General features: G+C 37.9%; 1 protein-coding gene across 1 annotated transcript in view; it reads right to left on the bottom strand.

Annotated features, from left to right (window-relative positions):
- The window catches only part of SORCS2 (sortilin related VPS10 domain containing receptor 2), a gene marked incomplete at both ends in the record, with an annotated part of 532,676 nt that overhangs the window by 64,823 nt on the left and 452,328 nt on the right, over window positions 1-15,525 (bottom strand). Inside the window, 3 exons of the mRNA XM_082281426.1 lie at window positions 49-151; window positions 1,471-1,617; window positions 6,822-7,001. Coding sequence (XP_082137552.1) covers window positions 49-151; window positions 1,471-1,617; window positions 6,822-7,001 — 430 coding nt within the window. The remainder of the gene's footprint in view (window positions 1-48; window positions 152-1,470; window positions 1,618-6,821; window positions 7,002-15,525) is intronic.

Genomic DNA, 15,525 nt, shown 5'->3' with positions numbered 1-15,525 from the left:
GAACACCTGCCACATTTCAGGTCTTAAAAAATAACGTCATGTGCTTACCTGCCCCCATTATGAGCCCTGGTGCAGTGTCCTTGGTGTGCACTGTGCCTGACACATAGGGATTGTCTGCCCACCGGAGATGGAGGTGAAGGTAACAATCAGGCTTGTGGAGGAAGGAGAAGAGAACAGGTTTTAAAAATCCCTACTACCAGTTATGCTGCTACAATAATGAAAGCCCAGACAGGGAGCAGCTTCAGCAATGTATGTCTTCATAAAGAAAAAGAATGGCTGTTTCCCATGGAACCAAACCTCTGGTGAAGACTGAATAGTGTGCCACTGTCTCAAGAAAAAGATTTCCAGACTCAAAGAAGTCAGCATTATTATACAAACCCCACTTCTGACAGAATAATTGCTTAAAAATGTTAACTAACAGCAACAAGTATTGCATGTTTGTTTGTCCCAGTAAACGGTAAAATTATGATTAAAAAAACCTGTTTCGACTTAAATGTCTTTTTTAGTAAAAATGTGGTATGAAAAATAGCATAATGACTTTTGGACACATCATGTCTCCTTGCTAAACAACTTACTGCTTCTTGCCCTTTGTGCAGTGGCACTCAAAGGTCATATTGTTCACAGCAATGTGACCAGGAGCTTTACCAGGAGCTGCCAGCACCCCCAGCAGCTGCTGCCACTGCGATTGTTCCACTCATCTCAGATTGATCTGCACCAGGCCCTGCAGGCTGGAACCTTGCTGCACAGTCTTGAACGCTGCAAAAGGGAACCAGCAGCTCCAGCCCTTCTGCTTTGTGAAGAGGGAGTAAAGCTCTGGCAGTGGCAGAACTACAAACATTTATTTTGCCCAACGCAGAGCTCTGAGTCCCCAGGAGCAGACAGTCACTGAGAAAAACACACAGTTTTCAGTACAATCTTGCAAATAACAAAATACTATGGGCACTTGAACATCTAAACAAACAGAAATAATATCACCTTACAAAAAAAAAGGAATTTTTTATGCAAGTTACTTTGGTATTTATTCTCAAGTAACTGTCAGGTTCCCTTTAACAGGGAACAGAGGGTTAAATTGGTTTAATATGAAACAAAAATATGAAAGACGGAAAGAGAAAAATTATTGTTAATCTCTATTTGACTCACGATGTGCCCCATATATCCAGACACAAAGACTGTTGTCATGATTATTCTGAACTGGGTATTGTGGTTGACACACAAGAAATGTGTCCTCTTTGTGTCAAAGTGATCTCAAATATGAAATGCAGTGCAACAGAAAGCCCTGACTACTCACTCTACACGATGACTGGACTAATAGCCTGTGAAACCACAGCTCATGCAATGCTAGATTTGCCTGCTAGTTTGGCTGGTAAACTCAGCACAAAGCTCCCAGGCCGTTGGAAGTACTGCACATCCTACCATACAGATAATGTTTGTACACTTTAGGGTGAGGATGCACCAAAAAGAGCCACTTACAGGTTTGCAGTTGGTCGGTTTGCCGTTCATATCGAAGTCTGGAGGGTTTAGAAAATCCCAGTCACGGCCTTTGTTGTAGGTTATCAGGGTCGTAACTTTCCCATCAATTTTCTGGTTGGCCAAAAAGACTCCTTTTACACCTCTGACCTGAAGCATAGAGAAGAAAAGTTAATATCCAGCACATACACATTTTTTTCACCAAGGATTATCCCTGATTAGCTGCTCTTCTGTGGCTCTGAACTGTGTATCTCAGGTATTTTCTCCTGGAAACTGAAAGGTAAGTGCATGATACCTTAAAAAAAAATATGACGAAGGCTAAAAGGTAAGAGGAAAGGGAGAAAGGGGGAAGGCGAGGAAAATTAAAAACTGATTTTTATTTCTAAATGTATTTAAAAAGAATATACAGCTTTCTCCACGTCAGAAGGCTAATCAAATTACATGTTTAATATAGCAAAACACAATATTTTTTACAGAAAAATATAAAAATTATGATAGCATGGTCTTACCATTAAAATTACAGCTCTGCATTTTCTTTAAATATGGACATCTTTAAGATGCTATTCTACAAATGATGTAAGCAATTTTTAACAACCATCTAACTTTTACACTGAAGTTCTGTGCCCATATCATATAAATATCACACAAACAGGTTACAATAACACAATACAGTATCATGTCCTTTAAAATAACACTGAATTGGGAAGCACAATTTTCCTTTGCAGGAAATAAATACAGGCAGATCATCTGAGGAAGAAACATTGAGGGCCAAATCACCCTCTCAAGCATCTGAAATGCTTCTACACTCCAGTTAGCCACCCTTCATCTGTTTGAGCTCTGGAGAAAAAATAAGAAGAAAAAGATCCTCTTCTCTTGGGCTGTTATTTTTTAAAAAAAATCCGTATTAGAAAATTATTACAACTCAAAGTGTTAACGGGTATAATTTTAGAAGCAAGCTGACAGTAATTATACCTTAATATGTTTAGTTCTAGCCCTAACATTTATGTTATTAACATATTAACATATATTCCACCCAAGGGCATGAGATAAGATCTTCTGTTAAAAGCAAAGGTTTCCTCAAGAGTGCTGTTGTTTCCCTTGCCATCATTTATGAGACTTCCTGAATTTTTGAAAAATTCCGGACAATATATATAAACTGATACACATTTCCAGCACAGTATAGCTTGCACATCTCCTTGGGTCCTGACACTTAATGAAACTGAACTGTCCACTACAAATAAATGCACAAGACAGCCAGCTCTTTGACTGATCAGGAGTATTTGCCTCCTGATAACATGATGCATTTCTGAACTTTTATTTTTCATTTGAAATATTTACTGTTCCCTTCTTTTTCCAACTACCAGTTATTAACTCCATTTAATATTCATTTAGCAAAAGTCTGCATTGAAGGTAAAAAGAAGGCATCCCTACCAGCAGGCTACAGGTTGGATACTCACTGTTTATAATTATGGGAAGGAACTGATCCAAATCTACGGAGAATAAGAATGTTCTTCTGGTTATGGTAACAGCCTAGAACTTCAAAATATATTTAAGTTTATATAAAAAAATTCCGTGTAGACATTTAAATGCCCTGCTCTCTCACGAGCTCCTTTCTTCTTAAATCCTATGTGTATGTGGTTGGGTTACTTATCCAGGATGCTGAAAGCTCAGAACAACCTCCAAGTCAAACATACCATTAAAGTCAACTATTTTGCAGTGCAGGTGAGAAAAGGAAAGGACAGGAAGAAATGATGAGCCTGCTTTCTTCACTTTCAAAGCATTTTAATATTGCTGGGGCTTTTTTACCTATTCTCCCTTCGAGAGAGAGCTCAGCCATGACAAGTCTGGCACTTCAAATATTTACGTGGGAAGGCAGAGCTGGGGTAAAATTTGTGTGCATGTCTTTCTTCCAGTGAACACAATATTAAATATTTAAACAATAATTAGATCAGGGACTGCAACCGAGGTTTCCCTCTTCATTTGCAGATGGCAAAACCAGTGCTGCATCATGAATATTTTTGTTTCTCCTCTCTTTCCCCTCCCCACCTCCTCATTTAATGAATATTTAATCATTCCATATATAATCATCAAATGGGAGTCAGGATAAAACTTTTTTCCATTCCCATCTCTAATCTAACCAAGCTCTAGGGTCACTTCTCCTCTCTAGAATATGGGACATAAGTGTTTGAATCTATCAAACATTGAAAGGTTATGAAAACATTTCTTCCAGTGCCTCAGTTAACTTCTCTCACTGCTGCTTTAAAAGATAAAAGCCGACCAGCACTTCACAGCAGTTGTATTTTGAATGAAAGGCATAAACCCTGCTTGAAATAATAAATAGGTTTCAGGCATCTATCTTCAGAGCAAGTTCAGAAATATCGTGTTTGGAGTGGTGCAGTAGCCTAAAACCCATTAACTAATACAAAATTGTGGTGTGCAAAAACCGGCATCTTTAAAACATCCCACTCCCGCTGTAGCATTTTCCATTTCATTTTCCCATGGCCTACACACATCTGACTCCGTAAATACTGGAAATGAAGTGTGTCAAATCTACCTTCTGGATTAGACTGTGATGCCAAGGCACCCAAATTCTTCTGTACATTCTATTCCTTAACTTAGTTCCCTAATCTAAAATTGTGAGGTAAGTATCTTTCTATCAAGAAGGGAAAAGTTTCCCATTAACAGTAAGTTGCTATGGAAAAGAAGACTTTTCAACATTGTGCAGTGCTCAGTTACTCTGATGAACAGTCCAGGAGCCACTCAAGACAGCTGAACATGAGTAAATTCAAAGCACCTTTCTGTTGATTTTCTTTGAACTTCTTGCTTAGCTCTCAGAGTACCTATTTTCTTAAACAGTTCAGGGGATGGTTGGTCCCCAGTACTCTTAGAAAAGCACTTTGTACCTTATAAACTTATTTTCTGAGATTTTCTGCTGTGACTTATTAATTGCTAATTGTTACATTTCTGATTTTCCATCCCAACAATATTCTGTTTAGCTGGTAGCAAGAAGCACAGTTCAGATGGTCCCACAGTGTTTATTTGCAGCAGTCATTGAAATGCAGAAATTACTGCTGTGTAATACATGTTTATGACTGAAATTTAAATATCTATAATTTTTTTGGGGGGAAAAATGGCATGAAGAAAGTGTATTGCAACTTGTGTAGCTATTATCTACATAAGGAGTCTCAGCAGGAACCAATGTAGAAGGATTACATTAGTATGCCTATTCTGCAAATACACCTATGTCAAATTTGTGACTCCTTCACACTGGCAGCACTTGATACAATTTCAGGGACATGCTCCTTGTCACATAATTCAAGGGCATGCTCCTTTTGGACAGCCATTTAGTACTTAACCTTTTTTTTTTTTTCCTTCCCTTCTTTAAACAAGTATTTGGAAATTATTCCCTTTTACGTGTGCAACATGAGAAGAAATATAATGCAGAAAAAGATAAAGCATATAAAATAAAATTAATACAGACAGGAAGACACCTTTTAAAGAATTTATAGCAGATGTACAAGTAAAAGATGAAGTGGAGTCAGCAGAAGATAATGAAGATGAACAGTACAAATTTTAAGCAGAATGATACACTGGGGGAAAGAGAAATTTTCCACTACTGAGGACTGTCTATGTGCTGCACTGAAGGTTCCCCTTCCCAAGATGGGATAGTTGCATTAAAATGCCCCAAAAAACCCCCCCAGATTAGACCAAAAAAAAATCCCATGCTTGAGGCCTGGAATATGTGTTTTATTTATTAGCAATTTTATACTGAGTAAACAACCCACACATTATGAGCACTTGATCCCATTCTAGTAAACAAGATAAAGACTAATTATTTATGGTGCAAGCTATCTGGAAGCTGTCAGTGCTCTCCTATAAAGCAACTCAATTTCAAAAATAGCCTAAAAAATTGAATTGTATGGCTCCATGTGTATTGTCCTTATCATGCTTACATTTCCTTTTTAATGTAACCCTACAAATTGATCTAGCACACAATAAACTAGGATTGCATTATCTAATATGCCCTCAGTAACACTGGGAAATTATGAAACAATCAGTGTAACTGAATAAAGTTAATAATTCTTGTAGACAAAAGGACAGCCAGGGGTAGCATCTCTGTACAACTTATCTGAAATTACATGCTACAGGTGATGCAAGGAGTAGAGATTGCACCTGACTGCCTTTTAGCTTTGCATCCCACAGGGGTGACCAAGAATAAAATGCTGCAAACTAATGCTGTCAATAAATCACCCTGTGGGAACGTGTCTACACACAATGTGTAGCTTCACTCATTAGGAAGCCTCATTTCTAAAAAGGTAGAGTCTAGAAAATAATCACTGGTAATGAGAGACCTTTCTGTTTTACTAGAGCCATTTAGAAAGAAAAAGCTAAAGAAAGATGGAGGAGATAAGGAGGAAGAAAACACTATCATTTTCCCCCACCAAGAAAAGTCTAATTACAGCCATTTAAGAGCTCTGTCACTGTGTGCCTTGCATCCAGAATTACTACAAACCTTTGCCAAAGAAGTCTGGTGCACCTTTAAAGTTTTAGATTTTCTTTAAATTAACACCAAGCAAATTGCAGTGTAATGGGACAAACTGAGTCAGACCAAAGTTCTGTCAGTTTAATGTTGTGATAATGGCCAGAAAGAACAGGACCAGAGCAAATGTACACCTTATTACACTGAAATTCATTACATTGAAATTCCATTCCCTAAACAGGAATGGAATTGATAACAGTCTGTGATACTCTTCCAAAACACTATAGTCTTTTATTTTGCCAAGTGCACTGATGTTAAAATACAAGACAGATTTGTTTACAGGAGAGTTTGTCTCACAAAAGATGCTGCTGGCACAAGACCCATACTGAAAGCAAGTGGATTTGCTGTCCAATATCTAATTTTGTTGGCTCTTTGCCTTTCAGAGCTGACACAACCTAGCACAAGGCTTTCAGGATTACTATTTAAAACCCTACTGGCTAAAAGATGTCCTGCTCTAAGTCAGGAAATGCACCACTGAGCCACCTAGAAGAAAAAAGCTGTGCATAGGAAGCTGCATAACTTCTTACTTCAATAATAAATTGTGCTTCCAGCTTCACTTTTCAACATCTTAAAAAAAACCTTAGCAAGTTTTGGATTTGCACATCCATAGAACCTCATCCCAAGAATCTAGTTAGAGTACACAACACATTAGTAGGGCAAGAGGGAAACATGTAAGTAGTAACAATGTGCTATAAATAAGACAGAAATCCTAGATTTTTTACATTAAGTATAACTGTGAAAATAAATTTGTTTAAAATGAATTATACCCATAATCAAAAAAACCGTCCACACAAAGGAAAAGATAAAGATCTACCTCCAGAATATCTATCAGGACATTCTCTTCTGGCTGCTTTGTGCTCCGGACATTCTCCAGCAAGATGGAGTAGTAAACACCTTGTGGGTCAGACTGGTACAGGTTGTATGTGTCTGTCTGGTACCACTCCTGGACAGCCACAAACACCTGGTTTTCATCTGTACTGATTATCTGTAAATCCTGTATGAAAATAAGATACACAGTGATTAATTTTTTACATAATTTCTATTTTACAAACAATACGTTGTTCAGGATAGTTTAATACTGGGGGAGGGGAAACATCTGAATGTTTAATAGCAATAATCTCCCAACATAATACTAATCAGCATGCTGTATCCCACTGCTCCAAGATGGTTTCTCACTGCCTTCTGACTGCAGTGCAAACCAGCTTAGTGGAGAAAAAAATCCTGAATGTGCAATAGCTGGAATCTGCTTTGACTTTATCAGGAAATGACTTCTTGAAAGGAAAAAAAAGGGAAAGGAAAAAAAAGAAGTGACTGATTTTCCAAGATCTGGATAAGAGTCAAAGGAAGACTGAAACAACATTAACAAAGCTAATCTAAAAAATAATCTAGAAGTAATAGAGAAATGAAAATTAGGTAAAAAAATAGCATAGCACAAAGAGGATCAGATATAATTTACAGCATTTCACATAGGAATTAGTACCTATCATGCACACAGCTCATGTGTATTATAGTAGATTATATTAATTTGTCTATCCATGCCTACAGAACCACTTAAATATTCAACAGTAATAACATGAGAATCAACATTCTGCATTCATTTCCCAAGAATTTCAGGCATGGATATTGCTACAGCTTGCTTTCAGTTTTCCCAGCTTCTTCACTCCAAATGTCTCAGACAAAAAAAATGCACAGCTGGGGAAAATAATTTAACACTAATACTAAACAGAAGAAATAAATCAGGAAGTAGCAGCACTGAACTAAGCTTAGGAAAGAGAATAAAGGGACATGAGTTTGCAATAGGATATGGCAGCACAAAGGCATGTTGGGGCTATGTAAGAAATGACATCTAGTCATGGATACTGAAAGCTTGTAAACTCTTCATGACCTTGGTACTTAACTGGGATACTGTATCCAGTTCTGGTCACCTTATTACTGGAAAAATACTAAGGTATTACAGTGAATATAAAATAAAGCTACCAAAATGTCAAGAAAATATGAATTTGGGGTGAATTGTCTTAAAAAAGAAAAAAACGGAAATCAAGAAAACAACTTTGTAGAAATCAAGGAGTCAAATAAACCAAATTCATAAGAATCCAGTAAAGACTGAAGAAAGTGTGAGTAACAAAGCAAGACTGAGTACTCATCATGGCAGTCACATTTTAGGCAATATGCACAACGTGACTGTGGCACTTAGATTAAAAAAATGCATGAATAGAAGTAAAATAATGCAATGGAAAGATTTTTAATATGAACAGAGGAGGGTTATTAAATACTAATAGTTTAGTTAAATTTAAAGTATTTTTGTACATGTGACACATCTCAACACAAAAGAATCCAAGTGAAGCTCCCTATCCATGACAGCTCAATGTTGTTTTCAAAGACTTTCATTTAAACTATGTAGTAAAGTAGATTTTTGCTTAGCATCCCATGAATAGTTCTCTTTTTTTTTTTTTGGTTCTGAAAAATTACTCCAAAGCAGAAAGTCTGGCAGAATTGCCAGCAAAACACAGCAACTGATCACAATAGGTTCTTTTAAAAGCCACTTTAATGTACAGAATGTTTCATCTCCTGCCTTAAATCAGGGCAACATGAGGCTTGGTAGCCCACATTATGCCACATGGAAAGTTCACATGCCTATCTGATAATAAGGATGGAAGTGAAGCAGAGTCAAAAGGAATAAAGAAAGAATTATTTTATGTGAAAACTTCTAGAAAACCCTTTATCTCCTGTAAAGCCAGGAGCTTTCTGCAAAATTATCATCTACATTTTTACAGTAAAACATTTATACAGTGCCACAGACAAATGCAAAACTCCAGAGAATGTAGGCAAGGCACTTTCCATGCCTCAGTTTTTTCCCACTCCATGCTCTCCATTGTGAGGTGGCAGTGGTTGCATGTGTGGCCCTTGGTGGCAGAGGTGAGAGCTGGGGGACAGGCTCACCTCTGGGTCCCCCATCCCAGGGTGGGGTAGGAGCAGCTGAGCCATAAGAAGCAACATGCAAAGAGCCAAAGCGTGCAGTGCACAAGGACAGGGGGATTAATTTTGGGCAGACTGTAGGGGTCAGGTGAAGGAAAGAGCGGGTGGACCGCCAAAGTTTACTCAGCAAAGGAGAGTTCACTTTTCTCTTGGCGGTAACTGTTACGAATAAAGATGTTTGTCTGCTCAGGTTGCTGGTTGTCAACTTTGCTGAGGCAAGAGCTTAACAGATCCTGGTCTTAGCAAGTGAAATTACCCTTGTACTGCCTTGAACTTTGTTCCTTCCTTTCAAAATTTATGCTTTCTGATTTCCAGTTCAGCCTTACAGCTATTTTCCTTTCACAGTGATTTCTTTTCCTTCAAGAAACAAAGCAGTCCTTCAGTTATACTACCTTGCAACAGTCCTATGCAGCACTTCCTGCCCAGGAATCACAGTCTATGGCTGCTTTCCCTGCTTTCTGTTATAATCCTCTGGGAAAAGTAATTGACAATGTGAGGGAAACTGCAAATTTCATACCCAATTCTTCAACTGATCTTTCAAAATCCTGGATGACACAAACTGCTGAAAATCTAGTTAAAACAAAGGTAAATTGTCATGCCACTCTTGTACTATTCCTATACTGAAAGGTGAACTTAAAAAGAAGAAACTGATTGAAAAATACAGAGGATGGGTTGTCAGTGTGCTAAGTGCATCCCTTCATCCAAGCTACCCACACCTCAAGAGGTGAGAAGCACATGGAAAGGGCACATCACCAAATATTGCTAGACAGAACCTACTGTCACCTAAGAGTTAACTAGAAAGGATGTCTGAGAAAAAAAAACATTGATGGAGGGAATGCAAGTTTTTATTGCTTTATCTAATTCATGGACACAGACACAACCTTAGGCTGTAACCTCAGCAGATCCTATAAGGAAAGTGTTTATTCTTTTATGATTTCACACTTGGACTACTGCAATTGCCTTCTTGGTGGACCTCCTGCTTTCTCTCTCTCCACATTCTGCAAGCTATTCAGAGTGTCACTGATCATCTCATTTTTCTGTAATTATGCTATTCACACACAATCTATTGAAATTCATTTATAAAGACCTTCTTTACTGATGTTAGAGGTCTTCAGGGTTTGGAACATTTCTTATTGTCTCTCTTCAGATTTTTGGTATCTCCAGGCTGCATTCTCATATACATTCAGTACTTACAATCTTGTGGTTTTCTTTCACTTCCATGCTGTAATGAGAGTCCATACCCTTCCAGATGTCCCAAGGCAGAATCGTTTTCCCAATCTGCTGTGGCAACCATGCTGTTTCCTCTGTGGCATGCTCATTTCTCCATGGACAGCCCTTCTCTCCTCTCTACTACTTTACTTTTGCTCTCTCGAGTCTGCCATGCCTGCTCTGCTCTATGTCTGGCTGAGCCATGTATCCATGCTCTTGCCATTTTCACTTCTCTTTTTCTCTGTTTTTGCAAATCTCACCAATGTCAGTTGGTATCAGCCATAGACTATGATTCCCAAATACTAGTATTCTCCCTTTATCTCCTCTTCTTATGTTGTAAGTTTTGCACAGTTGTGAGGTTCTACAAGTTGCATTATCCAAAACCTTTTTTTGAATCTTTAAGTTCCCATGAGATTTCTCTGTTTTGTTTAAGATGCTTCTTGTGCACTGCATTTTACAAATTCCTTTGTTACAATGTTTCCTTCATCTTTCCCGCTTCACTGGGAGATGTTACACCACACTAAGCACAGAAATCTGCATATTTATCACTAAAAATCTGTGAAACTACTCATAGGTGCAAGGCAGTGAACCAGCCCATGGAATTAGAATTAAGGACAGCTGGAGATCTGTTGAATCAGAATTACTTTTCTATAAAAAATGCTAAACGAATCCTGATCAAAGACTTCATATTAAAATTTGGCATGATTAATTTAGGCATCCAGTAACAGGTCATGTCACTCTGCTCTCTCAGGGACTTGTAAGCTGCTATGTTTGTACTACATCAGCAGCAGAAAACATAATTAACAAATAACACAAGGGCAGTGTCAAAGTGATACTGAAAATAATTAGGCATGTACAGAAGGCCAACTCGTACCAAAAAATAAGCACCACTTCAAAGAATTTTTATATCACATGGACAGACATGGTCTGCTAAATAAATGAGTCTGAGGGTGTACACAAGGCATTGAAAGAACTGAGCATGTTCAGCCATGACCTGGTGCACAGGCATCCAAGAGCTCCTCCAGCAAGTACAGTGACACAATCAATTATTTCTTCTTGAAAACACTCACTGCTTAAGAATTATTTTTTTTACTTCTAACACTGAGGTAACAACATGATCAGTCTTTCCACAATTACCTGCTTTTAATGCAGTCAAGTCTGTTATCACATAAAGCTGAATGAACACCCAATCAAAAGTCGGTCCAAAAAGCCCAAAGCTATTAAACAGAGTTGGGATATGGGGGAGTTGTGGATAGCAGGAAAGAAGGAAAGAGGTTTAAAGGGGGAAGGGAAGAGAAATGCATTGTTTTCATTGTATATAGTTACATACCATCTACTGTCAGTAACTGACCAGCCTATAAGTCTGTAAATACTTTATAGAATTTTATATTCAAGAAATGCCCAGTATGGTTTACCATATTACTAAGTGTGATAAGAAACTCTACAACACAAATAAGTACAATTACCACCTGAAGGCAGAAGGATATAAAAGATGACAAAGATTGTACAGCCAGACAGTGCTCCTTTGTCTACAATGTGCTGGTGACATAGAAAATATCATTAAGTGAAAATACTGTGGGCCAGTATAATGCTACACAGGCAGGACTGTGGTGCTTCAGTCAATAAGGCAAAAAAAAGAGAACCTCAAAATTCTCAGGTTTTAAATCTTATAATTTTTGGTCAGATGTCAGAATTCTGCCCCTTTGCAATCTTTTAATGCTGTGGTTGAGCAAAATGTTAACATGAAATAAGCAATGTATTAAACAGAGAATTGTGAGGAGTAAATGTATCAGTAGTGGAACAGATGTAAGCACTCAAGGCTCTGTAGTCTCAGTCTTGACCTTCAGATGTACCACATTTATACCCCTGTAATCTCTCAAGCACAATCAAGGTAACTGGATGGCACATATCCCAGAGATAATCCTCCTAATCTTCCTTGCCTGGCCAAGTAAAAAAGTTCAGGGAGAGAAATCAATAACGAGTAGCACTGTGAAGAAAAGAACAGTTCCTTGAATCTTCCTCAGATGGATTTGTACAACCAGCAAGTCAGACAGCTGCTGTAGCTCAGGTTCACTGGCTACTGTGCTGACACTGCCTGGGAAAGGAACACTTCCCCTCCATCAAATGATACTGCTACCTGCATTTCTACTTTGCTCACTTTTTTCTTTGCTCAACAGCCATTCCAGTGGACTTTCAGAAGAATGGAGTTGCAGCTGCAAACTGCTCTTCTGCCTGGCACAGGGGAACAACCTCAGCCAAAGCCTCTCCAGATGGCGAGGGTGAAGTGGCTTCCCAAGTGAAACAAAGATTACCAGAAGACTAAGAGCCTCACTAAATGAGCTGTCATAGACTCAGTAGTCTGTAGTCCAACCATCAGGCAGCTAAATCCTCTAAGAGAACACTGACCAAAGGGCTGCAGGAATCTTCTACCATTTCTGCTGTTAATGGATAGGCCCATTCAAGGATAGTCTTATATCTATTACTGAATGATATAGACAATTTCAGAATAAGTGTATGGTTAAAACAGTGATGTGTATTCAGACTGAGGCAAGGAAGAAGTGGGCCTGCTTTGAGGTGACTAGGTGATAATCAAATAAAAAGAATAGATGGATCTGATAAAAGGTATCTACAGGAGATTCATATTACCATGAATAAACTAGAGACTTCAACATATTTCTAAGGCAATAGGATTTTTTCTTCTTTTGGTTTTGTTAGCTCTTCCCCTACACTTCCATTTATGTTGGTTACCTGAAAAATTTTACATTATTGCCTATTTCATGAAATTGAAAATACATACAGAGATTGAAAAAGATGTAAGAAGCTTTTTCCACACCATACCTTTTCAGAACTAAACATTCTGAATTGCAGTAGGATACAACAGACAACAGAGCTCTCGCATCATTAAGATTTTGTAGGTGGCATGAATGAATTCAGAATCAATCAATGCCTGCCTTGTATCAGTTCTTAAAAGGAGATCATTATCAATGAAGTTTATTTAAGAGAGGTGGGAAGAGGACCCTGAATATTTAAATTATTCCAAATTGCAATAGTAAAATTGCCATAATTTGTAGCATTTTTGTTAGCTTGGTCAACAATTTTGTTAACAATTTCTTTTGCTTAAGCTCTCAGAATGAACTAGTTCCCAGTTTTATTGTTAACCACATTAGAGCATGACTTAAATAACTGAATAAGGACCAGAGCCAATGTACCCCTCCCTCTCTCCCTCTCCATACTGCACTTCTCAAGGCAAGAGCAATGAGAGCTGCAGGAATGTTTGTGCAATACAAATGCCCTGGCAGTCTGGATGGGGCTTCAGCCTGTGCCCCCTGGGCAGACTTGCCCTCCCAGCAGTGGCAGCTGAACCTCTGCTCAAGGCTGAAAACAGCCCAAGGGGGATTGCTGGATCCCCCTGGAATACTCCTGAATGCCTAACCAGCCAAGTCAACAAACAAACACAATCCTGCTGCTCTTGGCTTGATTTTGGTATTCCCTTCCTACGAGTTCCTAACTTTTGATCTAGTTTTAGCAGCACAGAGCAAGCAATCTTGGTAAAGTGGAATACAGTATAAAAAACAGTTCATTTTTAAAACAACAGTTTGAAAATTCCTCTTCTGTTTTGGGGAGCATACAGGCAACCTTTGATATGGTCTCACCAGCCTTTGCTACCACCCCTTCTGGCAGAAGCCAGCACTTGTCAAATGCAGGAGACAGCTGTGTGATTCCATGCAATGTCAGCATCAAACATAGTATTAAAGAAAAAAGAAGAAAGAAGAAAGAAGAAAGAAGAAAGAAGAAAGAAGAAAGGAAAAACAAAAAACAAAAAACAAAAAAGAAGAAAGGAAAAGACAAAACAAAAAACAAAAAAGAAAAAAGAAAAAAAGAAAAAAGAAAAAAGAAAAAAGAAAAAAGAAAAAAGAAAAAAGAAAAAAAGAAAAAAGAAAAAAGAAAAAAGAAAAAAGAAGAAAGAAAAAAAGAAAAAAAGAAAAAAGAAAAAAAAAATTCTCAACAGCACAGAAAAAAGGTTAAAAAAATTACCTGAATCCTGATGGCCCCCAATGGCTCTGCTGTCTGTACACACAGAGCTATGATGTGTTTCAAAAAGGTGACCTCAATGGCACTGTGAAGCTGGAGCCCAGAAACTTAACAGAGGTAAAACTTGGCTGGAAGCTGCCTTTAGCAGCCTTTCATTCACAAGTAAGGAGGACTCTAGATATGCCCAAAGACACAATATTCTTTTCTAGGTTTCTCTTGGAATACCTAGTTTGTATTTGGAGACAAATACAAACACAAATGCAAATGACATCAATATAAAAAACTGAATAACTTTTTTGTAGATTTCCAACCTTTTCATATTGAAAGTAAAATGAGACATCAAAAACATTTTCTAATTATTCAGTCTGAAACTGCTCATTCTGTCTCCATATGCAAAATCATCATGAAAGGCATCTAATGCAGCAAAAGAATAACATCTGAAGAGCCCAGCCCTGTTCCCTTAGGCTAGAGGCTGCATTTTGGCACAGCTCTCTTAACGTTTTTAGACACATCCTTGACCAGTCCATAGGATCTTCTGACTTGGCTACAGTTTTACTTCCCTGTATGCAGTCACTGATCAAAAATTCTGTCCAGAGACCACTTGAGATTTTTTTGAGACCGCAGAGATTTTTTTTGACACCTCATTTCATGCTTTTGAGAAAAATTAAATATAGCCTATTAGTCATGCTTCATCTCCTGGTTAGGCAGAATCTAATACTTAAAACCCTCTGAAACTCAGATTTTTCAAAAGTTATTGGTTTTAATCAATCTTAAAAAAAAATCCTTTGTAAATTTATCCATTCTGTTTATCTCCTACTGCCATAAAAGAAGCAACTCCACAGTAATATGTTCTAGATGTACTTTTAATGTGCCAGTGTCTTTGCTGATATCCTGCTTCTTTGCTAAGTTCTATCAGTAATTTGCTCATGAGTCTTTTCCCTTCTGTTCAAATTGGACTGGATGATCCATTTCCACTGCACTTGGATGATTCTCACTGAAATACAGCACTGTGAAAAATTTCAGAACTGTGTTCGTATTTACTTCAGCATCTAAAGTTTTTGCTGCAATGTGAAGGTACCAAATCACTTTAAAAAAATGTGTCTTTCTCAGAAAAGGTTATAATCATTCATATTCACCACTATTCTAATGTTCTAAAGCTATGTCTGGCTTTCAGGCCATCTTAGTGAAATTTTGAACTTTGTTTTGTGCAGATACTAAGGAAACTTCTCCTGGAAGCATTGTCAAAATGCAGAAGAGATAAAATTTACCTCATTCCACACACTAGATATTGCCTGAACTAG

This window comes from Coloeus monedula (genome assembly GCF_965178545.1).
Source record: "Coloeus monedula genome assembly, chromosome: 5".
Lineage (NCBI taxonomy): Eukaryota > Metazoa > Chordata > Aves > Passeriformes > Corvidae > Coloeus > Coloeus monedula.
Note: the sequence above shows the minus strand (reverse complement) of the source record. Positions and strands in the feature narration are given on the sequence as shown.